This window comes from Myxine glutinosa, chromosome 2 (genome assembly GCF_964187855.1).
Source record: "Myxine glutinosa chromosome 2, kmMyxGlut1.1, whole genome shotgun sequence".
Classification (NCBI taxonomy): domain Eukaryota; kingdom Metazoa; phylum Chordata; class Myxini; order Myxiniformes; family Myxinidae; genus Myxine; species Myxine glutinosa.
In genome coordinates, this window is record NC_136262.1 from 180,030,374 (window position 1) to 180,056,763 (window position 26,390).

At 48.0% G+C, this 26,390-nt stretch overlaps 1 protein-coding gene across 2 annotated transcripts in view; it reads right to left on the reverse strand.

Annotated features, from left to right (window-relative positions):
• The window catches only part of REST (RE1 silencing transcription factor), a 60,995-nt gene extending 38,040 nt beyond the window's left edge, over positions 1-22,955 (reverse strand). The window contains exons 1-4 of one of the 2 annotated variants that reach the window (XM_068106682.2): positions 22,686-22,955; positions 10,875-11,760; positions 10,640-10,768; positions 6,725-6,829 (exon numbers count right to left, since the gene is read on the reverse strand). In XM_068106682.2, the coding sequence (XP_067962783.2) occupies positions 6,725-6,829; positions 10,640-10,768; positions 10,875-11,621 (981 nt within the window). In that variant the 5' untranslated portion in view covers positions 11,622-11,760; positions 22,686-22,955. The remainder of the gene's footprint in view (positions 1-6,724; positions 6,830-10,639; positions 10,769-10,874; positions 11,761-22,685) is intronic. The other variant, XM_078771990.1, reaches the window with a different exon arrangement.
• Positions 22,956-26,390: the final 3,435 nt, after the last annotated feature.

The following is a 26,390-nucleotide window of genomic DNA, read 5'->3' on the forward strand; positions in this document are numbered from 1 at the left end:
ATTTTTTTTGAACTTTCATGACACAGATGCAAATACAAGGCAGAAGATACCAGCATCAACACATCACACATAAATGATTTACATGAGACTGCTAGGCAGTGCAGTTGGTTCAGTGCATTGTTAATGCTAAGCCTGGTGTTGGCTTAGCGGTTAGGGTGCAGGCTTGGGATCCTAGGATCCTGAGTTCGAATCCCGGTCGATCGTTGAATTAACGCCGGGGGGGTTGACTCAGCCTGTCATCCTTCCGAGGTCGGCAAAATGAGGACCAGTTCACTGGTAATTGGGGCACTGCATTAGCGGCACAAATGCGCTTCCAGATAAATGATTCAACCAGCAGCCATAGGCTGCATACGAAACAACAACTGTTAATGCTTATATGCGTATGATTGCATATATATATATATATATATACAGTCATGGGAAAAAGTAAGTACACCCCATGTACAGTTTTGACTTTTTCAACATATTTCAACATACAGCTATTTGATCTTCATTTCAACAATATTGAGAGATAAAGGTGATACAATATAACAAATATCATGAAACATTTACATTTTGTAGTCCATTGTATAATTTAAATAAACATAAATGCAAATTTCGCATGTGGAAAAGGTAAGTGCACCCTTGGCTCTAATAGGTGGTATTGCCCCCTTTGGCAGAAACAACCTCAAGTAGGCGTTTCTTATAACTGTCTACCAGTCTCTGACATCGACTGGGAGAAAATTTTGCCCACTCCTCCATGCAGAATTCTTTCAGCTGTGCGATGTTTGAGGGGTTTCTTGCATGCACAGCTCGTTTCAAATCCCCCCACAACATCTCGATGGGATTTAGATCCGGGCTTTGACTTGGCCATTCCAGAACCCTCCATTTCTTTCTTTTCAGCCATTCCTTGGTGGATTTACGGGTATGTTTAGGGTCATTGTCATGTTGCAAGGTCCACCTTCGGTTGAGCTTCAACTCTCCGACAGATGGCCTCACATTATCCTCAAGCACCCTCTGGTAAAATGAAGAATTCATAGTGGACTCCATGATGGTGAGCTGCCCAGGCCCTGATGCAGCAAAGCTGCCCCAAACCATAATATTTCCACCACCATGCTTTACAGTTGGTATCAGGTTCTTGTTGTCAAATGCTGTCTTTGGTTTTCGCCAAACATGTCTTCTGGTACTGTGGCCAAATAGCTTTACCTTTGACTCATCTGTCCAGAGCACATTGTTCCAGAAGTGCTGGTCTTTGCCGAGTTGTTCATTGGTAAACTTTACTCTTGCCCTGATGTTCTTTCTGGACAGCAAAGGTTTCCTCCTGGCACACCTCCCATGTAGATCAAATGTGTGCAGCCTCTTTCTCATGGTAGACTCATGCACTTTGACATCAACAGTGGCAAGAGCTACCTGCAGGTCCCGTGATGACATTCTGGGGTTCTTAGAGACTTCTTTCAGCATCTTGCGGTCTGCTCTTGGGCTGAACTTGCTGGGGCGGCCTGGCCTGAACAAGTTGGCAGTTGTTTGGAATCTTCTCCACTTGTAGATGATCTTCCGGACAGTCGAATGATTGATTTCAAATTGTTTGGAGATCTTTTTAAATGCCTTCCCAGACTCGTAGGCATCTATAACCTTCTTTCTGAAGGCCTCAGAGAGCTCTTTTGATCTAGGCATGGTGACAGCGCACATTTCAACAACAAAGAGCAAACCAAACTAAATCTCTGAGGTTTAAATAAGACAGGTTCCTCCAAGATCCTCTCTAACGATGTTCTAATCATTTGTACCTGAGAAGGTGCACCTGATTCTAATTTTAGGTATTTGAAGTAGTGATAAATGTAGGGGTGTACTTACTTTTTCCACACGCGAAATTTGCATTTATGTTTATTTAAACTATACAATGGACTACAAAATGTAAATGTTTCATATTTGTTATATTATATCACCTTTATCTATCAATATTGTTGAAATGAAGATCAAATAGCTGTATGTTGAAATATGTTGAAAAAGTCAAAACTTTACATGGGGTGTACTTACTTTTTCACGTGACTGTATATATACACACAGTGCATTCAGAAAGTATTCAGACCCCTTCCCATTTTTCACATTTTGTTATGTTGCAGCCTAATGCTGAAATCGTTTAAATTCATTTTTTCCCTCATCAATCTACACTCAATACCCCATAATGACAAAGAGAAAACAGGATTTTAGAAAGTTTTGCAGATTTATTAATAAGAAAAAACTGAAATATCACATGTACATAAGTATTCATACCCTTTGCTATGACACTTGAAATTTAGCTCAGGTGCCTCCCATTTCTCTTGATCATCTTGGAGATGTTTCTACACCTTGATTGGAGTCCATCTGTGGTAAATTCAATTGATTGGACATGATTTGGAAAGGCACACACCTGTCTATATAAGGTCTCACAGCTGACAATGCATATCAGAGCAAAAACCAAGCCACAAGGTCGAAGGAACTGCCTGCAGAGCTCAGAGACAGGATTGTGTCGAGGCACAGATCTGGGGAAGCCTACAAAAAAATTTCTGCTGCATTGAAGGTTCCCAAGAGCACAGTGGCCTCCATAATTCTTAAATGGAAGAAGTTTGGAACAACCAGGACTCTTCCTCGAGCTGGCCGCCCGGCCAAACTGAGCAATCGGGGGAGAAGGGCCTTGGTAAGAGAGGTGACCAAGAACCCGATGGTCACTCTGGCTGAGCTCCAGAGATCCTGTGTGGAGATGGGAGAAACTTCCAGAAGGACAACCATCACTGCAACACTCCACCGATCTGGGCTTTATGGCAGAGTGGCCAGACGGAAGCCTCTCCTCAGTGAAAGACACATGAAAGCCCGCTTGGAGTTTGCAAAAAAGCACCTAAAGGCAGGGCCGGATTTAGACATGTGGAGGCCCCTGTGCAGCCTTCAGTAGTGGAGGCCCACCCTACCTTAGAATACTAAAAATGTGACAAGACATAGTTACAGTCATCCATAAAGTATATTTTTCAAGTATAAAGAATCTGAATAAGAATGCACATCTATAATAAACATCATGATCAATCTATAAGAATCTACGAAGTTCCGATGTTTCAAGTATAAAGAATCTGAATAGTGAATAAGCAAGCAGGTCAATCATGATCAATCATAAGAATCTAGTAAAGTACCCAATACCTATATTTACAGACCAGGCACTTTACGAGACTTGACCCTTGCAATGTCTTGGATCAATTTGTCGAAGTCAATCTCTCTGAGAATGTCACATTCAATACTCATCAAGGCCAGGTGACTGAGCCTATCATGACACATTGTAGTACGGAGTCTGTTCTTGATGAACTTCATTTTACTGAATGAACGTTCTCCAGAACAGTTGGTGACCATGAGCACCAAGTACATCCGTAGCAATATCTCTACATTTGGAAATGTATCCGCAACTTTCTTGTCCATCAACAGTTTGTAAAGGAAATGTTCTCTCGCTATCTTATCATCTTCGTATTCCAGTAAATGAGTGAGGAAGGCTGCAAACTGCACAGGTTCAACACCAAGTGTTTGATCTAGATCTAGATCATCCTTGTATTCAGCAACCAATTTTGCTGCAGCTGCTTCGATTTCATCGCAGTCCAGTGATTCCAGTTTACGCAAGAAACCGAAAAGAGAACAGGTGTTCTCATAGGCTTCCAATCGTTGCTCCAATGAACTCAGGAACTGATCAATTACTGGAAGAAAATTCTGAACTCGAAATTTTCAGACAGTGAGAGTGCAGCTTCTTCTGATCATCCATATGTGGAGGCTCCCTGGTTGTGGAGGCCCCTGGGCAACTGCCCAGCTTGCCCATTCCTAAATCCAGGCCAGCCTCAAGGACTCTCAGACTGTGAGAAACAAGATTCTGTGGTCTGATGAAACCAAGATTGAACTGTTTGGCCTCAATTCTTAGCATCATGTTTGGAGGAAACCAGGCACCGCTCATCACCTACACAATACCATCCAAACCGTGAAGCATGGTGGTGGCAGCATCATGCTGTGGGTGGGTTTTTCAGCAGCAGGGACTGGGGGACTGGTTGGGGTTGAGGGAACAATGAACGGAGCAAAGTACAGAGATATCTTGAATGAAAACCTGAAACAGAGCGCTCAGAACCTCAGACTGGGCCGAAGGTTCACCTTCCAACAGGACAATGACCCTAAGCACACAGCTAAGACAACGCAGGAGTGGCTTCGGGACAACTCTATGAAGGTCCTTGAGTGGCCCAGCCAGAGCCCTGACTTGAACCCAATCGAACATCTCTGGAGAGACCTGAAAATGGCTGTCCACCAACGGTCCCCACCCAATCTGACAGAGCTTGAGAGGATCTGCAGAGAAGAATGGCAGAAAATCCCCAAATCCAGGTGTGCAAAGCTTGTCGCATCATACCCAAGAAGACTCGAGGCTGTAATCGCTGCCAAAGGTGCTTCAACTAAGTACTGAGTTAAGGGTATGAATACTTATGTCAATGTGATATTTCAGTTTTTTCTTTTTAATAAATTTGCAAAACTTTCTAAAATCCTGTTTCTCTTTGTCATTATGGGGTGTTGAGTGTAGATTGATGAGGGAAAAAATGAATTTAAACGATTTCAGCATAAGGCTGCGACATAACAAAATGTGAAAAAAGTGAAGGGGTCTGAATACTTTCTGAATGCACTGTATATTGTTGCGGATCTCGAGCCCGTCGACGTACAGAGCCGGGGGTTAAACCCTTTTCCCACTCGGGCCTTCGAGTCCAGGAGGCCGAGCCGCCACCCCCGTAGCGAGTGTGCGGAAGGGTATCTGGTCGATTCCCAAAGTACCTTCGATACACACGCCGCCATGAGAACGGGGACTGGACCTCGCACGAATCACGCTGATCTGATATGCCCGAGTGGCTTGCGTGTCACATGACTCGTGCCGTTAATCCTTATTGAACCCGATTGAGCGGTTTTATTCGTGCAATGCGAAGCCAATGGTACGAAATGACGTGGACGGCCAAATGGAAGGAAGAACACAGGTTTATTATACAATTTACAATGATCAGGGTAAAGAGACACAGAGCAGATACTTAATCAGTCTTATCTTAATCCCCGGACAAGGGACCACTCACTCACGCGGGGAAAAGGAGGAAGGAAAAGTACGCGCTCCAAGCGCGGTCGTTGGTGCCGTTCGCCCCGGTCAGCTCGCTGGGCGTGTCCCTTGAGGTGTTCGCAGCACGTGCAGGGAGCCCAGGTAGGAAGGTCGTTGGCGTAGGTGGCCCCGGGAGAGACCGTCCTCGCAAGCGCGATTAACCGACAGCAGAGCACAGGGCAGGGAGAGTTCGTGCACACAGAGCCTCGATCACATCGAGTTAGTTCGGGGGCAGTCTCGGGCAGTCTCTGGCAATCTCTGGCAGTCTCTGGCAGTCTCTGGCAGTCTCTGGCAGTCTCTCACATTCTCTCGCAGTCTCTCGCAGTCTCTGGCAGTCTCTCGCAGTCTCTGGCAGTCTCTCGCAGTCTCTGGCAGTCTCTCGCAGTCTCTGGCAGTCTCTATTCGTGGATCCGGCCCGGGTTCTCTATAGCCCCTCCCCAGAGTCTCACCCGAATGTTCCAAACTCCTCCCTTGGCTGCCGTTGTTAGCCACTCCCTTGAGCTTCCATTGGCTGGCTTGCCGCTTACCGGCCACTCCCCTGCAGCTCCTCCCTCGGGCCTCCCAGACTAGTTCCAGTCCCTAGCACATGGTATTCCAGCCCAAGGAGCAACGAAGCCGACACTTACTCACCTGCTCCAACACATACTAACACAGGAAAGGAGACTATGCTTTAACATTTAATAAGGAATAACTAAACTAAGCGAGGCTACATGTTGTAGTGCAACTAACTAAGAGGGGGGGTTACCTTTATTCTCACAACCGCAACAATATATATATATATAAATAAATAAATAAATAAAAATTATATATAGATATGATATGTAAATATATATGTACTGTATATAAATTTTTTGAGTGTAAAAGGTTGGTTATGAAAGTTTTTTTAAATGGATAATACATGGAATATCACTCCTAAACCGCTCTGGTGCATATTGACGTGGTGTTGGTGTTCGGGGAAGAAAAGCTTGGGAGGGGGAAGAAAGGTGAGAGGGGAGGGAGAATTGATACAGTTGTAGAATGAAAATAAATAAGGTTTCAGTTTGAATATACAAATTAATGTAGATTGTAGAAGAATCCACTAATTGATGGTCATGATGCAGAGGAACAGGGCTGGTAGTTCATTTTGAGTGACCTGTCTGTATCCTTAAATGTAAAACGACCTGTTCACAAATACCAGTCAGTTCTGCTCATTTCCTACCTGTAGGACACCTACAACTCATACTTTTTGGTCCAGTATTTAAATGTTGTAATAAATTTACACCCCTCAATAGGCCAGGGGGTGATCCGCATACTGTAATAATTAGGTACACAAAAAACACAAATCCACTTGCCAATCGACAAAGTTTGACAATCTTATTTCACACTTTTTTTTGGGCTCCAAACAAAGTAATGGCTTCCTGCATTTTCAGGTTCCTCACTGTCAAGTCCTTATCCTGTAACTTCCCAAAAAGACTGTGGTATATTTAGCATACTGACAAGATAGCCAGCTTTATGTTATCAACGGAAGAGAAGCATATTCTCGAGATGCGAATCTTTAATTATATCTGACTGGTCAGCAATCAAAACCAAATGAGACCTCAACGGTAAGCAGGTAAACGACCGACCTTTCGGGCAATCTATCACCTTTAGATGGGCAAGGTAGTGGTCGTAGCGACTTGTGTTGTAGCCACACTCCTCACATCTGATAGGCCCCCGTGGCATCGAGGAAATCCCATTCCCACCGATGGCCTAGAACATACAGAAAGTGCCGGTCCATGTCAATTGATTACTTTGAGTAAACAGTATTCATTGTACTTGGAATAAGTTAACAAATTGTTAAGCCACTTTTGTTTAGTGACAACAAGCAGGACCTTAAACAACGGCATACCTGGGCTTGGATCTGCTGAGTGGAGGATCTGCTGTCCCCCTGTCATGCAACCAGATCCTCAACTCTGATTGGCGGATGTTTGTGAGGAACATACATACTGTACATACGATGGATGGACAGACAAACACTGTTGCATACGGCATTGCCGTAAAAATATGGCTTCCGAACCACATGACCAATGACATCAGCAATTTTTTTTTTTAAATTGAACAATTTATCCCTCGATAATGCTCAAGAAATTCATACTGATCAGATCAAGTGTTGTACTTATGGATTTATGACGTCATAGTGAAGGGAGTAAGAAGAACTGTGGCGAGTTTTTTTTTTTAAATCCAATGTACATCCATCCTGAAAGAAGTTTATGAATAACTATGAATATTTTAATGTATGGGGTTGAGTAGGCCAATTTATGAAAATATTCCCAAATGGAATCAATATCAGGTGCTATGGAGATGGTCGTCCAGTCCTTTTACGAGAGGGCAGATTGAATTCCCTGTCAGTTTGCCTGTGTAAACAGCCATATCTTGGTCGTTGAGGTTGCTCTCTTAAACCTGTCGCGTATTAGCCGACGGTCGTAGATAAGACGTGACTCAACTCAACAAGTGAACTCAACAAGAGTTGTGAACTACCGCAGACTACGCAACTGTGGATGACACTATTGTTGGAAAACAAAATGGCGATGAATAGGATGAGAAGGGTGAAAGTTCTGAGCAATGCTGCTTTGGCACTCGTGCTGGCACAATGCCGACGGTGTGCCAGGAGAAAGAAGTGGCCGTGGGTAAAGCCCCGGGTGGAGAGAAGACCGGCTGAAGGAGCATTCAACAACTTGCTGGTGGGACTTGCACAGAGTATGAGCGCTGTAATGCTAACTTCCAGAGGATGCATCCGACACTCTTAAATGAGTTAGTGAAGCATATCAGTCCATGGAATGCTACGACTGGAAGTCACTGAAAGCTGGAGTTGAATTGGTCAGTCCTGATTGGAAGTCACTGAAAGCTGGAGTTGAATTGGTCAGTCCTGATTGGAAGTCACTGAAAGCTGGAGTTGAATTGGTCAGTCCTGATTGGAAGTCACTGAAAGCTGGAGTTGGATTGGTCAATCCATTGTGTCGTGTCGGAGATTGGCTTGGACCACCACACACTACACAACGATGCACGAATGTTGCCGACAACTCCTCGTAAAACTTTAACGATGATGGCAAACTTTGTTTGCGGCGGTCTGACAAGAAAATGATCAAAAGAGCCAACAGGGGCATAATAGGAACATAAGAGATTGGATGTAAATTTAGTCGGACATACCAGTTGGAGAAATCCGGGTTGGGAAGTTTACATATTGGGTCAACCCCAGAGGCGTGCAGAAGACCTTTGTTGAAATGCTGAGGACACTGATGGAATAAAACACATGGACACTGCTTGAACTTCCAGGAAAGAAGTCGGTATTTCAAAAAAAGTGGTTCTGGGGTGAATTAACCGGGGTAGAAAAGATCAAGATTTTGGATGGGGGAAGATAAGAGATGGTGGTGAACAGCTGTTTTAAAGACCTGGAGGGAGGAGTGGGATTGAAGAGAGTGAGGGAGTTTGTTCCAGAGGTGGGAGAAAAGAGGAATGAAGGAGTGAAGTTGGGCAGAGTCTTGATTTTGGCTATTTCACCATAAGAGGGTTGCTGACAGATCTTGTGCGACCTCTAGGAATATTTGGGGGACAGAGCACAGACAGACCTGGGGGGAGCTAGGCCGGAGAGGAGTCGGTAGAAGACAGAAAGACCACCAACCTGCCTGCGGTGATTAAGTGAAAGGCCCTCGGATTTAGCTTCATCGCGGGAGATTCCAATGATTCTGAAAGCTTTGGTTTCAACAGCGTGAAGCCGAGCTAGGTGTGAGGCAGGAGCACCGGCCCAGAGGGGAGAACAGTATTCCATTGAGCTGCGGATGAAAGCCTTGTATGTGGTGAGGAGCTCAGGTGTGCCAAGGAAGGACTTCGCACGACAGAGGATGCCCAGTCAGCGACTGGCTTTGGAGGCCAGATTTGAAATGTGGTTTTCCCAGGAAAGATCATGGCAGATAGTGAGTCCCAAAAGCTTGAGTGACAGAACTTCTTGGAGAGGATTATTCAGAAAGTGGATGGGAGGGTTGTCCAGACGATCTTTTCGGAGAGACATAGCAAGAGTGTGAGATTTGTCAGGATTGAAAGACATGTTCCACTTGTTTGACTAGTCTGTGATTTTGTCCAGGTCTGCAGGGAGTGAGGAGGCTGCAGACTGCCGATCTGAGGGATGAGGAATGGAGCGGCAGAGAGTGGAGTCATCAGCAAAGAGATAGAGAGGATTTTCAAGAGAGTCAGATAGATCATTGATGAAGACCAGAAAAAGCACAGAGCCCAGAACACTGCCTTGGGGAACTCCAGCCTGAACAGGAAAAGGAGATGAGAGAAACCCATTGACTATGGGCCACACGTTGACTACGACTAGAGAGGAAGTCCACAAGCCAAGTGTGGAGATTTCCATGGATACCATAGGAGGAGAGTTTGGTGAGCAGAGCGGGGTGCCAGACCGTATCGAAGGCACGTGATATGTCAAGAGAGACAGCTCTGATTTCCTGTTGGGCATTGAGGACCTCCATCCATTGTTGAGACAGCAGAAGCAGTATGTCCAGAGTGAAGTGACCTGGTCTGAAACCAAATTGATGATCAGAGATCAAGCCATTTGAGAAGAAGAAAGATTTGCTATCCGAAGCAATGATTGATTCCATGACTTTGCTGATAATTGGAAGCAGGCTGATTGGTCTGTCGTTGCAAGGATCTGTTTTTGCACATTTTTTGTGTAAAGCGGTGATGTTGGCTGATTTCCAAGGTGATGGCAGATGACCTTGAGCAAAAGAGAGGGTGAAGAGAACAGAGAGAGGGAGTGAAAGAGCGGCGGAGCAGAATTTTAGGTCCCGTGGGCTGATGCCGTCAGGTCCAGTTGCAGAATCAGTCGAGGGTTTCATTCCTCTTTTCTCCCGCCTCTGGAACAAACTTCCTTACTCTCTTCAATCCCTCTCCTCCCTCCAGGTCTTTAAAACAGCTGTTCACCACCATCTCTTATCCTCCCCCATCCAAAACCCTGATCTTTTCTACCCCCGCTAATTCACCCCAGATTCACTTTTTTGAAATTCCGACTTCTTTCCTGGAAGTCCTCGCAGTGTATATGTGATTTTTACCTCTCCCACCCACCCCCCCCCTTCCCATGCCTCCTCCCCCCAAGCCCCCTCCCTCCCACAGATCTCCCGATGTCCCTGCTTTCAAATGTTGTCCGTGTGTGCTTCCCCCTCTCTCCACATCTTGTCTCCCGCTCCCTTTATTTTGTACTATGTGTCCGTTTGTTTTATTAATGTTAGCTCTTACACGAGCCTTGATCTTGTATACAAAAAAAAAATCAAAAAAGAAAAATCACAAAACCAATTCACCCAGCTGTGAATTAGACCATATTATTATAAAGACCATTTCCTCACTAGTTGAAAAGAGCTGCATACCAAGCCACCTTGAGGAATGTTTTGCCAATAAGAAGAGGTCCATTAGTTAATGTTTCTGCAAAGGAAGTCCTCATTCTGGTGCCTGGTGATGACCTGCCTTAATATGGACCTCTTTTCAAATAGTTGGGAATTCTCTCTCCAATATATCCATACAGTATCTGACCTTTCCATCAGCTGTGTGAGACGGCATATTCCCAGAGTCCAAATTCATCCTCTCCGCCTGTTCCTCAATCTGGAGCTTGCGATCGCCATGCGTGCGGAAATGCTGCACCAGCTCTGCCTCGGACTCCACCTGCTCGCAGGGACACGGGTCCACCGTTCAAGCACAACAAACAGTCTGCTTTATTAGGTAAGACTCCGACAACCCACTATGGATGGGGAAAGACACGCAGTCTCACCTGCAGCTGGCAAGACTTGCAATGGAAGGCCTTTTTCCTTCCCCTGCCTTGCCTACTTGGCATAGGCCAAAGCGGCAAAGCAGGCAAGAATGATGAAGGAGCGAGCGTCCCTGTTGAGAAGCCATTTTGCGACTTGGCATACGCATCAGCAACATTATCGCCAACACTGTCCACCGACACAGTATTCTCTAATAACCCATTGGCAGGAACCAAATTACCAGGAAAGCTTTGAACCTCATTGTGAATTTCAAATGCACCGCCATTTTGGAGGGCCATGCCATCATCATCGACAGGTACAAGTACAGTGTTAAGAGTGGTAAGTCTGCCCTCTGTGACTTCAAACCTCTGATATTTGTCATCGACACTTTCTGTGGCACCGATTCCACAATCGTCGTTCTCCATGTCATCAAAGCCAACAGTGTCGAGAGTTGCAAACTGCTTGGTGGGTTCTGTATTAATTGAACTGCAGTCATTTTGATAGGAGGTCTTCTCGCACTCGGAAATGTCCTCCTCACCACCGCCGTCCCCTGCGTCACAACTCGCCGTCAGGAAGCAGACTCTTCCCAAAGCCAAGCCGTCTTCGCCTCCAATTTCATCGCAGGTTGCACTCACGGTGTTGGACATATTCGCGAAGTTCGGTCCAGCACCGGTGCAGTTATCACAGGCGTACCGTGAATGCTGTGCAGAAGTACTTTGGCTTCCACTGTAAGAACTGATACCTTGGTTAGTGAGAAAAGTCAAACCCATACCTTGTCTCAATCCTTCGGCTTTCCCGCGAGTACTTCTAACGGTGCACAAGCCTTCGATATCTGCATCTTCAGATTGTGTTCCATCTCGACTCTGTGACTCTCATCATCAGAGCCCGGTCCCCGACATCCTGGTGACACTGAAAAAACGGTACATACAGGTCACACTGATATTCTCATTGGCACCACCCAACCTCTCCACCTATTCACGACCAAGATCTTTAATGTGAAGGCATTTTTGTGACAACTCAATAATTGGTCATTTCCACTTTTTAACTTTGTTTATGTACATGAGCATGTACATTTTTTTTTTTTTTATGTACATGAGCACACACTTTGGTGGTTATATATATATATATATATATATATATATATATATATATATATATATATATATATATATATATATATATATTAGTGATGCACGATAATCGCAATTGGACGATATTCATGCTTTAGATTTACTATCGCGATAACGATAATCCATATTTGTTATCGCGATAGGTGCTGCACGGTAGAACTGTGGAACACACCTTGAACCTGGATATTGACTGTGTATTGACTGCTTTGAGGGGTTAGTGTGTTTGGTTTCTCTCAAATAATATACCTGTATTAAATGCAGCGCTATACAACAAAGGAGGTGATATAATTGATACAATATGGAATGTATATTCTCCAAGATGTAATTTAAATGGTATATCGTTAAACAATAAACATTTAAACAAACAACCAATTTAATTAATAAACTCGCCGAAAGCGCTGCCGATGTCGAAATGGCCGATTCGCTTGAGGTTTTTTTTTTTTTTTTGTATACAAGATCGAGGCTCGTGTAAGAGCTAACATTGATCACAAAAAGACAAACCGACACATAAAACATATGATAAAGGGAGCGGGAGACAAGATGGGGAGAGAGACGGAAGCACACAAGTACAACATTTGAGAGCAGGGATATTTGGAGATCTGTGGGAGGGAGAGGTCTTGGGGGGAGGAGGCATGGGGAGGGTGGAGAAGCAGAAGGAGCAAAAGCAGCATGTCCAGAGTAGAATGACCTGGTCTGCATCCAAATTGATCATCCTAGATCAAGCCATTGGAGAAGAGGAAGGATTTGATATCCGAAGCAATGATGGATTCCATGACTTTGCTGATAATTGGGAGCAGGCTGATTGGTCTGTAGTTGCAAGGATCTGTTTTTGCACCTTTTTTGTGTAAAGCGGTGATGTTGGCTGATTTCCAAGATGCTGGCAGATGACCTTGAGCAAAACAGAAGATGAAGAGAACAGAGAGAGGGTGAGATAGAGCGGCAGAGCCGGATTTTAGGACCCAACGGCTGATGTCGTCTGGTCCAGTTACAGAATCAGAGTCGAGGTTTGACAGAAACTTCTCCACCTTGTCAGGAGAGAAGGACACAGAGTCCAGGAGCACCTGGGTTCGACTTCATAGACATGATAATGATATAAGATGATGGTGACGACGTATGATCGCTTACGCTTCATGGAATCCTCTTCTTCTTCAAGTCCTTCAGAGTTCGCTTTGTCTGTGCGCGAAGTTGAGCACTAAAGGTGACATCTTGTTAAAGATCGAGATGCTAAGCGTACTCGGCGTGTGCAGTTTTGGCTTTGAAGACGAGGATAAGCAGGTAATCTCGTTCTTCTCCTCTCGCCGTTCTCAATGGACCGAACGAGCGGCAAACATGGCGACGATGTTTCCTTCATTTATTTGTTTATTACATTTTTGGTACACCATGGGATTGCTTGGCATTTGTTTATTCGTGAAGTTCAACATCAAAGTTGTTGTTCTTTAACGGCCACTATTATCCCACCTTGTGGTGTCGGCCGGAGGAAGCTTCGCCCAAGTCATTCAAGAACCGGCTGGTGAGGCCTGCCATTTGCCTAGTTAGTTCGTCTAGCCATGGCGCCTCCATACTCGCCTACTCTTTGTGAAGGACACCATGGGATCTTCAACGTCCACCAACCCATGACAGTTTATAGCTGGGTCTGGATTCAAACCCAGGCCGGACAGCTTAGAGACAAGTGCGTGTACCTCTGGGGCGTCCTGTCAGCCCGCGAGGTTCAACATCAAAGGCGTAATTTTAAATGCCCGAAGAGTGAAGATAGTCAGTCATATATGACTTTCTTCACAAATGGGGTGTTCCATTAGCAAGCAGCTTGTTATCGCTTGCCAAGCCAGAAGTTCTGTATCAACTGCTTTGCAAACTGCTCGTCCAGTCACTCGGCAAAGGAGCAAAGCGATTTCGTCCAGGTAAAATGAGGTTTGATTTTAAACAAATTGCAACAGAATGATGACATAAAGAGTACGAACACAGGTAAATCTATGGCTATTCAGTTTGTTTGTATGTGGATTGTTGAGCACTAAATGGTTCTCAAGGCACTAATTACATTATTAGACCCCATTGGACTTGGTCTCAAACGGGGCTTATGGATTTGCTTTTGTGCGTCCGTGTGTCTGCAACCATATCTCGGAGATGTGTGGACCGATTTTGCTCATACTTTGCACAAAGACAATACATGATGGTGTAGCGGTTACCGCTGGATGCACACAATCGCCTTGCACCGGCCAGAACACGGCCAGACGCGCCTCTCCCGGGCATGCCCGAACCTCCCGGGCACGCCCGGTCTCGTCTTTCCCTGGCATGCCCGCTCTCGCCTTTCCAGGGCTCGCCCAGAGCGTCCGGGCATGCCCAACCTCGACTTGCCAGGCCGCAGCCAAACACGCCCGGGCAGGTCCAGACTCGCCTTTCCAAGGCTCGCCCTTGACACCCGGGCATGCCCGGTATAGCTTTTGCCAGGCAAACTTCCCGACATAAATGTGTATATATATTGCTGCCCGATAAACGGGCTTTAGTCAGAATACCTGAGCTGTTTTGTTTCAATAAAGCAACTCGGACGAATTCCGCCTTTGGTCGCGTCAATTCTTTCGACTCGCGTTGGAGCGCAGTTCCTTCACTGGTGACCTACCGACATGGACACGGCAGTGACTCTTAAACTGCCTACCTTCTGGGAGGCTCACGCGGCTGTTTGGTTCGCCCAGGCGGACTCCCAGTTCGCCCTGCGAGGCATCACCGTGGACGACACCCGGTTCCACCACGTCGTGGCAGTGCTCGGTTCTGCCACCGCGGCCCGCGCCCTGAGCCTCCTCAAGCACCCGCCGGCTGCTGACAAGTATGACGCGCTGAAGTCTTCAGCTTCAGTGAAGACGCTCCTCCTCGACGCTTTCGCCCTCTCACCGGCGGCACGCGCACGGCGCCTGCTCGACCTGCCCGAGCTCGGCGACACGCGCCCGTCCGAGCGCATGGACTATATGCTCTCGTTGCTCGGTGAGCACTCTCTGGATTTTCTGTTCCGCGAGTTGTTCCTTCGCCAGCTGCCTCACCCGGTACGCCTCGCCCTGGCTGGCACGTCGATCACCGATCCCCGCGCCCTCGCCAGGGAAGCCGATAAGATCTCCTCGGCGGGCCAACACATCGGCGTGGCTACCTGGAGCCTGCCGCCGTCCGAAGCGACGCCCACGACGCCCGAGCGCCCTGCGCGGTTGGAGGCCGAACTGCCGGTGAAACTGGCGGCCGCCACGCCGCACCGACCGCTTCCGACACGACGGCCGGGGCCTCCACCTGACCAGGCGTGGTGTTATTACCACGCCAGGTTCGGACACAAGGCTCGGACGTGCCGACCCCCGTGCACTTTCGGCAAGTCGGGAAACGGCCGGGCCGGCGTTCATTCCCAGCCATGAGCGCCGGCCACTTGGGCAACTTGCTTTTTATTCGGGACAAAGCGTCCGGGCGGCGTTTCCTTTGTGACACCGGCGCCCAACTGAGCGTCATACCCGCCTCCGAGCAGGACAGGCGGGACGCCGTTTGCGGCCCCTCTTTGGTCGCTGCTAATGGCTCGGCCATACGCACTTTCGGCCCGCGCAACGTCACCCTTTGCTTCGGCAGCCAGCGCTTTCAGTGGACCTTTGTGACCGCCTGCGTCCCCATGGCTTTGCTGGGTGCCGACTTCCTCTGCGCGCACGGGCTGCTGATCGACGTCAAACGTCGTCGCCTTGTCAACGCCGAGACCTTCAGCTCCCTGGCGTGCATGATGAGCAGCTCCGCGCCGACCGAACTGGCGTGCGCCCTCCCGACGGCGAACGAGTTCGCTCGCCTGCTCGCGGAATTCCCGGCCCTCACACGGCCGACGTTTTCGGCCGTCGCAGTGCGGCATGGGATCGAGCACCACATACCCACTACGGGCCCGCCGGTCTACGCCAGGGCCTGCTGCCTCGACCCAGCCAAGCTTACCGTGGCAAAGGCCGGGTTCGACGCGTTGGAGCACCTCGGCATCGTGCGGCGCTCCAATAGTGCGTGGGCCTCACCACTGCACATCGTGCCAAAGCCGGGGGGCGGATGGCGCCCGTGTGGTGACTACCGCCGCCTCAACGACGCTACCACCCCCGACAGGTACCCGATCCCGCACATCCAGGACTTTTCCGCCCGTTTGGCGGGACGGGTCATATTTTCCAAAATTGACCTGATACGGGGATACCACCAGGTACCTGTCCGGGCGGCCGACGTCCCGAAGACGGCCGTCATCACGCCGTTCGGCCTGTTCGAATTTTTGAGGATGCCGTTTGGCCTCAAGAACGCGGCCCAGGCGTTCCAGCGCTTAATGGACGGCGTGCTGCGCGACCTGCCATTTCTTTTCGTCTATCTGGACGACATCCTCGTCGCCAGCACGTCCCGCGCCGAGCACCTCCTCCACCTCCGAACACTGTTCGGTCGCCTCAGCGAGCATGGCTTAATTGTCAACCCAGCCAAATGCCACTTCGGCACGACGACCGTTGACTTTTTGGGCCACCGCATCACCAAGACCGGGGCCGTGCCGCTGCCGACCAAGGTCGAGGCCATCACCACGTTCCCGCGTCCCCGTTCCATCAAGGCCCTACAAGAGTTCCTCGGCATGGTGAATTTTTATCACCGATTCGTGCCCCGCGCTGCTCAGCTCATGCGGCCCCTTTACGAGGCCCTCCGGGGCAAGCCGGCCAAGCATGACATCGTTTGGTCCGCGGCCATGGACGCGGCCTTCGCGAGCACAAAACGGGCCCTCGCCGACGCAACGCTGCTGGCTCGCCCGGTGCTCAACGCGCCCATCGCCCTCACTACGGACGCCTCCAACTACGCGGTGGGCGCCGTACATGAACAATGGGTGGACGGGGTTTGGCAGCCACTCGCTTTTTTCAGCCGGCAGCTCCGGCCGAACGAGTTAAAATACAGCACGTTCGACCGCGAGCTGCTCGGTCTATTCCTGGCCGTTCGCCATTTCCGACACCTCCTGGAGGGCCGCCCGTTCACGGCTTTCGTCGACCACAAGCCGTTGGTCAACGCAATGGCCAAAGTCACGGAGCCGTGGTCGGCCCGCCAGCAGCGCCACCTCTCCGCCGTGTCGGAATTCACCACGGACATCCGGCACGTCGCCGGCAAAGACAACGCTGTGGCCGACTGTCTTTCTCGGGCCAGCGCGAACGCGGTCCACCGCGGCGTGGACTTCGCGCTCATGGCGGCTGACCAGACCACCGACACCTCGGTGCAGGCCCTCCGGGCAGCGGACACGGGCCTCCGCCTGGCCGACATCCCCTTCGCGGGCACCGTCCTGCTCTGCGACGTCTCCCAGGGCCAGCCTCGCCCCATCGTGCCCGTTTCCTGGCAGCGCCGCATCTTCGCCTCCATCCACGGCCTTTCTCACCCGGGCCGGAAAGCTTCTCAGAAGCTGGTGTCGGCGCGTTTCGTCTGGCACGGCCTTCGACGGAACATCCGCGACTGGGCCAACGCCTGCACGGCCTGCCAGCGGGCCAAGGTCCACCGCCACACCCAGGCCCCGCTGGCACCTTTCACCGTGCCTGCACGGCGTTTCGACCACGTCCACGTGGACCTGGTGGGTCCCCTGCCCCCATCGCGGGGGTTCACCCACCTGCTCACCATGGTGGACAGGACCACCAGGTGGCCGGAGGCCGTGCCCCTCACCTCCACCACCACCGCCGACGTGGCGCAGGCGTTCATCGCCACCTGGGTCACGTGCTTCGGCGCACCGGCGGACATCTCGTCCGACCGCGGCCCACAGTTCACGTCCGAACTTTGGGGCACGGTGGCCCGCTCGTTGGGGGTCACGCTGCACCGCACCACGGCCTACCACCCCCAAGCCAACGGGTTGTGCAAGCGGTTTAACCGCTCCATGAAGGCCGCACTCATGGCCGGCCTTCAGGACGACGGTTGGACCGACCGGCTGCCGTGGGTCCTTTTGGGCCTCCGCACGGCCCCCAAGGAGGACCTCCGGGCGTCCGCCGCCGAGCTCGTCTACGGCCAGCCGCTCCGCGTCCCGGGCGAGTTCGTGCCTGACGCTACCAGTCCCTGGTCCGCCGCACACCAGCGCTCGGACCTCCAGGAGGCCGCCCGCCGATTTGCCCCCGTGCCAACGTCCCGCCACGATGGCCCCCAGTCCTACGTCCCCCCGGCGCTTCGCACAGCGGAGTACGTCTTTGTGTGTCATGACGCGCACCGGGGGCCACTCCGGCCGCCATACGACGGGCCCTTCCGGGTCCTGCGACGGGGCGACAAGTCCTTCGTCGTCGACGTTGGCGGCCGGTCGGACCGGATCTCTGTGGACCGCCTCAAACCGGCGCACATGGTCGTCGACCGACCACCACGGTTGGCCCTTCCTCCGCGGCGAGGCCGCCCCCCGTCCACAGTTCCCCCCGCTCGACCACCCACCACCACGTCGGACCCCTCCCCACGACCCTCCAGGGGTCGCTTCGGCCGGGTCATCCGGACCCCCCTTAAATTGACCCTGCCGGTGCAGGTCGATTCTGGAGGGGCGTGTGTAGCAGTTACCGCTGGATGCACACAATCGCCTTGCACCGGCCAGAACACGGCCAGACGCGCCTCTCCCGGGCATGCCCGGACTCACTGTTCCCGGGCACGCCCGAACCTCCCGGGCACGCCCGGTCTCGTCTTTCCCGGGCATGCCCGCTATCGCCTTTCCAGGGCTCGCCCAGAGCGTCCGGGCATGCCCGCTATCGCCTTTCCAGGGCTCACCCAGAGCGTCCGGGCATGCCCGCTATTGCCTTTCCAGGGCTCGCCCAGAGCGTCCGGGCATGCCCGCTATCGCCTTTCCAGGGCTCGCCCAGAGCGTCCGGGCATGCCCGCTCTCGCCTTTCCAGTGCTCGTCCAGAGCGCCCGGGCACGCCCAGCCTCGACTTGCCAGGCCGCAGCCAAACACGCCCGGGCAGGTCCAGACTCGCCTTTCCAAGACTCGCCCTTGACACCCGGGCATGCCCGGTATAGCTTTTGCCGGGCAAACTTCCCGACATAAATGTGTATATATATTGCTGCCCGATAAACGGGCTTTAGTCAGAATACCTGAGCTGTTTTGTTTCAATAAAGCAACTCGGACGAATTCCGCCTTTGGTCGCGTCAATTCTTTCGACTCGCGTTGGAGCGCAGTTCCTTCAATGGTATACATATGCACATCATTTTGTTTCGCGATGCGATCATTTTGCGTAAATGCCAATTTCAGACCTTGGACTCTCACCAACCCCAGCAGTGACACTGCAATATCAATCAGTGATAGAAAATACCATGTCAAAAGCTTTCACTAAATGTTTGGTTCACGTTCCTGAGGTTTCTATTTCTTTGTAAATAAACGTTTAAAGTTGTATCACTCTTTTTGAAACACCCTGTATATACTGTATGTCTCGTACGAACACATCACATGTTCATCTTATACAATATATATATGAATGATCGTTTTAAGGCCATTTCTTCCCCGCTAAAGCGGGGGTTAGCCTTGCGGGCCCCATGACAATCATGGTTCCCTGTTTGAGGCAATGTTTTTATGGCCGGATGCCCTTCCTGACGCCAACCCTTGGTCACGCTCTTACGATGCGCAGGGATACGGTGTACCTATTCTAAATCGGGGTACACACCGTGATCATTCATCCCAGCAAGCTGGTACTCAATTTGCCGACCTCGGAAGGATGACAGGCTGAGTCAACCCCCCTGGCGTTAATTCAGCGATCGGCCGGGATTCGAACCCAGGATCCTAGGATCCCAAGCCGGCACCAGGCTATACATCTTGTACATATATCATGTATGTGCCTCTTGCATGCACACAACATACCTGATACAGGTGTTCATAGATCTCACATGGACAACACACATGCACACACACACGCACACACAATGATACATATTATAGACACACACACACACGTAATTATACATATCTCTCACACACACACACACACACACACACACACACACACACACACACACACACACACACACACACACACACACACACACACACACACACACACACACACACACACACACACACACACACACACACACACACACACACACGTAATTACACACGTAATCCTTCCTTGGCACACCTGAGCTCCTCACCACATACAAGGCTTTCATCCGCAGCTCAATGGAATACTGCTCTCCCCTCTGGGCTGGTGCTCCTGCCTCACACCTAGCTCGTCTTCACGCTGTTGAAACCAAAGCATTCAGAATCATTGGAATCTCCCGCGATGAAGCTAACTCCAAGGGCCTCTCACTCACTCACCGCAGGCAGGTTGGTGGTCTTTCCGTCTTCTACCGACTCCTCTCTGGCCTTGCCCCCCCCAGCTCTCTCTGGGCTCTGTCCCGCAAATATTCCTACAGGTCGCACAAGATCTGCCTGCAACCCTCTTATGGTTAAACTGCCAAAATCAAGACTCTCTGCTCACCTTCATTCCTTCATTCCTCTTTTCTCCCGCCTCTGGAACAAACTCCCCCACTCCCTTCAATCCCACTCCTCCCTCCAGGTCTTTAAAACAGCTGTTCACCACCATCTCTTATCTTCCCCCATCCAAAACCTTGATCTTTTCTACCCCCGCTAATTTCACCCCAATTCCACTTTTTTGAAATACCAACTTCTATCCAGGAAGTCCTTGGTGTCCTTGTGTTTTATACTTCTCCCTCCCCCCCCCCCCCTTCCCATGCCTCCTCCCCCCGGGCCCTCTCCCTTCCACACATCTCCCTGCTCTCGGATGTTGTGTTTGTGTGCTTCCTCTTCTCCCCATCTTGTCTTCCGCTCCCTCTTTTTGGGTATTTTGTTTGTCTGGTTGATTTGTTTGTGAAGTCAATTATTTTATTTATTTATTTATTATTATTTTTTTTTTGTATACAAGATCGAGGCTCGTGAAAGAGCTAACATGTTAGCTCTTTCACGAGCCTCGATTCAGTATACAAAGAAAAAAAAAAGAAAAAAATTATACATATACACACATATACATACACACATATACATATAATTATACATACTAGGGCATGCCCGTACTATATATATATCTAAAATTATATCCCCCCCCCCCTCTATTTACATGAAATGGTTTGGTCCAAAGCTAACGGCTTGCGAGTACGGTGACAATCCCCCCCCTCTATTTACATGAAATGGTTTGGTCCAAAGCGAACGGCTTGCGGAGTTTGGTAAAGAAATCGCCATAGCTCGGTAACTACTTGTCCGATTAATATGAAACCTTGAAAAGGCACATCCTCGGGTCCCCAGCAATATACCTGGCAAGTTTAAAGTATATCGGACCCGTGGTTGTCGAGAAACAGCGGTCACAGACAAACACACACACACACACACACACACACACACACACACACACACACACACACACACACACACACACACACACACACACACAGAGATTACTGGAATTATAGATAGATACACACATATACATACACATGTAATTATACATACACATACATGTAATTACATATATACGCACTAATACACATATACATGTAATTATACAAACACACATGTAATTATACATATTACACATACACAGGAAATTATACATACACACATATACATACACATGTAATTATACATACACACATATACATACATACACACATATACATACACATGTAATTATACATACACACATACATGTAATTACATATACACACTAATACACATATACATGTAATTATACAAAAACACATGTAATTATACATGTATGTATGTATGTATGTATATATATATATATATATATATATATATATATATATATATATATATATATATATATATATATATATATATATATATATATATATACATACATACATACATACATATATACACATACATACATATATACACATACATGTAATTATACATATACACACACGCATACACATATACATGTAATTATGCAAACACACACATATAATTTTAAATATTACACACACACATGTAATTAGACATATATACACACACACATATAATTTTAAATATTACACACACACATGTAATTATACATATACACACATGCACATACGTGTAATTAAACAAATACACACATGTACATATACACACAGATGTAAGAAACACACACACACACACACACACACACACACACGTAATTCTACATATACAAACACATTCACATACATGTGTAATTATACATATACTCACATGCATATACATGTACTATGCATATACACACATACATAAAATAATACATACTCACATGCATATACATGTACTATGCATATACACACATACATGTTATAATACATACACATGTAATTATATACACACACATACATGTAATTATACATATACACACATGCATACAAATATAATTATACAAACACAAACATGTAACTATACATATATACACATACATGTAGTTACACATATACACACACATACATGCAATTACACATATACACATACATGTAATTGTACATATATGCACACACGGAATTATACATATACACATATGTAATTATACATATACACACATACATATATATGTATGTGTGTATATATATATATATATATATATATATATATATATATATATATATATATATATATATATATATATATATAATATACGTCTAAAAGCATGCACATTTATCTTGCGTGTAGGACTCTCACATGTACATACATATCGCGAGTACAACTCAAAAGTACAGTTCGTGCTACGTACGTACATGTCACGTGCACACTACACGATCAGCGCATTCCTTCCCACACCGTCGTCCATGGTCCTGACAAGTTTAGTTGCGGACACGGCGTCGCAAAACAAACTTCCCAACTCTCTCCAAAGTATCCTCCAAGTTCACTCGAAGCGCTCCCCGTCAAGAAGCCCTCACTTAGGAGTACAAACGTCCCGTAAACACGGGTGGAGACGGACACAGCCGGAGGGGAATCGACGAGAAAAGTTTTGTGAAAATGTCCGATCGTCGAAGAGGGCGAATTACAGCACAGGCGCCTCGCCCCTTCCGTTTCCCGTTCGTTGCCTGTTCGCAAACCCAGGCACAGCTCTCCCTCCCACTCACGTACACTTTGTACAACTACCCGTGATAAACCCTTGGGTTCGCTGTGACACGAACGTACGTACACAACCGCATCAGCTGCAGATATGCTCTTCTTATTCCTCTAGGAATCAGCACTTTGGTCGCCGATCACCAACTCCCAGAAACTTTAATCTTTCTTAACCACTGAGTCATCAAACATTCTCTCGGTGTGTGTGACGTGGACTCGTCTGTTGTGATTTAAAACCAGAGTGATTGAACGAGTTACAAACGTGGAGGATAAAACAACTAAACATGCAGCACACCATCTCACATAAAGCAAACAATACCTCACACCCACAAACTCGACCTCCTGATACCCACAAACAAACTCCATTTCCTAATAATACCCACAAACAAACTCCATTTCCTAATAATACCCATAAACAAACTGCGCCTCCTAATAACACCCACAAACTCCACCCCCTAATAATACCCTCAAATACCCACAAACTCCGCCTCCTAATAACACCCACAAATTCCACCTCCTAATATCCAAAAATATCCACAAACTCTGCCTCTTTATAATACCCACAAACTCCACCTCCTAATAATACCCACAAACTCCACCTCCTAATAATACCCACAAATACTCACATTTGCCGCTTCCTAATAATACCCACAAACTCCACCTCCTAATAATACCCACAAACTCCACCTCCTAATAATACCCACAAACTCCACCTCCTAATAATACCCACAAATACTCACATTTGCCGCTTCCTAATAATACCCACAAACTCCGCCTCCTAATCACACCCACAAACTCCGCCTCCTAATAACATCCACAAATACCCAAAAACTCCACCTCCTAATATCCAAAAATATCCACAAACTCTGCTTCTTTATAATACCCACAAACTCCGCCTCCTAATAATACCCACAAATTCCACCTCCTAATATCCAAAAATATCCACAAACTCTGCTTCTTTATAATACCCACAAACTCCACCTCCAAATAACACCCACAAACTTCGCCTCCTAATAACACCCACAAACTCCACCTCCTAATAATACCCACAAACTCCACCTCCTAATAATACCCACAAACACCACCTCCTAATAATACCCACAAATACTCACATTTGCCGCTTCCTAATAATACCCACAAACTCCGCCTCCTAATAACACCCACAAATACCCACAAACTCCACCTCCTAATATCCAAAAATATCCACAAACTCTGCTTCTTTATAATACCCACAAACCCCACCTCCTAATAATACCCACAAACACCGCCTCCCAATAATACCCACAAACACCACCTCCTAATAATACCCACAAACTCCACCTCCTAATAATACCCACAAATACTCACATATTCCGATTCCTAATAATACCCACAAACTCCACCTCCTAATAATACCCACAAACTCCGCCTCCTAATAATACCCACAAACTCCGCCTCCTAATAATACCCACAAACTCCGCCTCCTAATAATAGCCACAAACTCCGCCTCCTAATAATAGCCACAAACTCCGCCTCCTAATAAAAGCCACAAACTCCGCCTCCTAATAATAGCCACAAACTCCGCCTCCTAATAATACCCACAAACTCCGCCTCCTAATAATACCCACAAACTCCGCATCCTAATAATACCCACAAACTCCGCCTCGAATAATACCCACAAACTCCACCTCCTAATAATACCCAAAAACTCCACCTCCTAATAATACCCAAAAAACTCCACCTCCTAATAATACCCACAAATACTAACATCCTCCGCCTCCAAATACCCACAAACTCCACCTCCTAATAATACCCTAAAACTCCACCTCCTAATAATACCCACAAACTCCACCTCCTAATAATACCCAAAAACTCAACTTCCTAATACTGCCCACAAACTCCGCCTCCTAATACAACAACAATAACATGCATTTTAAGCCCATTTTCCCTGCTAGAGCGGGGTTAGCCTTGCGGTCCCACCATTTTGCCCAATTTTCTGCATCTCTCCTTGTTAACCCCGTTGCCCGCATTTCTTCTTCCACCATCTTTAGCCAAGTCTTTCTCGGTCTTCCCCGTCCTCTACTTCCTTCTACATTCATTTCCATCACTCTTCTCAACCAGTCACTTTCATCCTTCCTCAACACATGACCAAACCATCTCAACCTGTTCCTCTTCACAGCATCAATCACAGGCTCCATTCCCATCATCTGTCGCAATTCATCATTTGTCTTCCTCTCTCTCAACGAACTCCGCACATCCACCGAACCATTCGCATTTCCACCCTTTCCAGCCTTCGTTGCTGCTCTACGTTCATTACCCATGTCTCGCTCCCATAAATCATAACACTTCTCACACATGCAGCATACACCTTTCCCTTCAGCCTCAACGACACTCCACTCATCAGCACGCCACTCAGTTCCCGAAACTTCTTCCATGCACATCTCACTCTTGCAACCGTTGCCGAGTCTGATCCACCTTCTCCATTCAGCATGTCTCCGAGGTAGCAAAATGTTTTCATACCTTCCAGCTTCACGCCGTCTCCAAGATCGAACTCAACATTTCCTCCATCTGCAGCTCCCTCTGTGCACACCTCACATTTGAATGTAGCTGCCACACTGGTTAATGACCCTCTCAGACCATTACATTTTTGATGAACCCACTCAGCGCACATTGTACATTGAATGGAGTTCACTCCGACACCCTTCCTGCACACAGCACATGGCCACTTCCCAGTTCTTTCCACCTCACCACATGCTTTACCACTTGCCATCACCTTCGTCTTTCCGATATTCACCTTCAGACCTTTCGTCTCCATACATTCCTTCCACTTGTTCATCTTTTTCTTCAGTCCATCCATACTTTCCGCAATCAACACCAGATCATCTGCATACAACAACTCCCATGGTAAACCCTCCTTTACGTTCTGAGCCAGCACCTCCATCACAGCTACAAATAGTAGTTGACTTAGTACCGACCCCTGATGCACTCCCAACTTCACCTCAAACTCACCACTGTTCCCGTCCTTCGTCCTTACAGCTGTGCGCGCTCTTTTGTACATTGCCATCACGACTCTGATCAACCATTCCTCCACTCCTAACTTCCTCAATGCCCATGTCAATACTTCGCGTGAAACCCTATCGAATGCTTTCTCCAGATCAACAAACCCAAGAAACAACTTCTTCCTCTTCTCCATGTACTTCTCCTGCAACTGCCTCACAATAAAGAGCGCGTCTGTCGTTCCTCTTCCTGGCATAAATCCAAACTGCATTTCGTCGATCTTCACCTTCTTCCTTATCCTCCTCTCCAACACCCTTTCCAATACCTTCATTCCATGCTCCAATAACTTTATTGCTTGATATGAGCCACAGTCCAGGGGGTCACCTTTCCCCTTG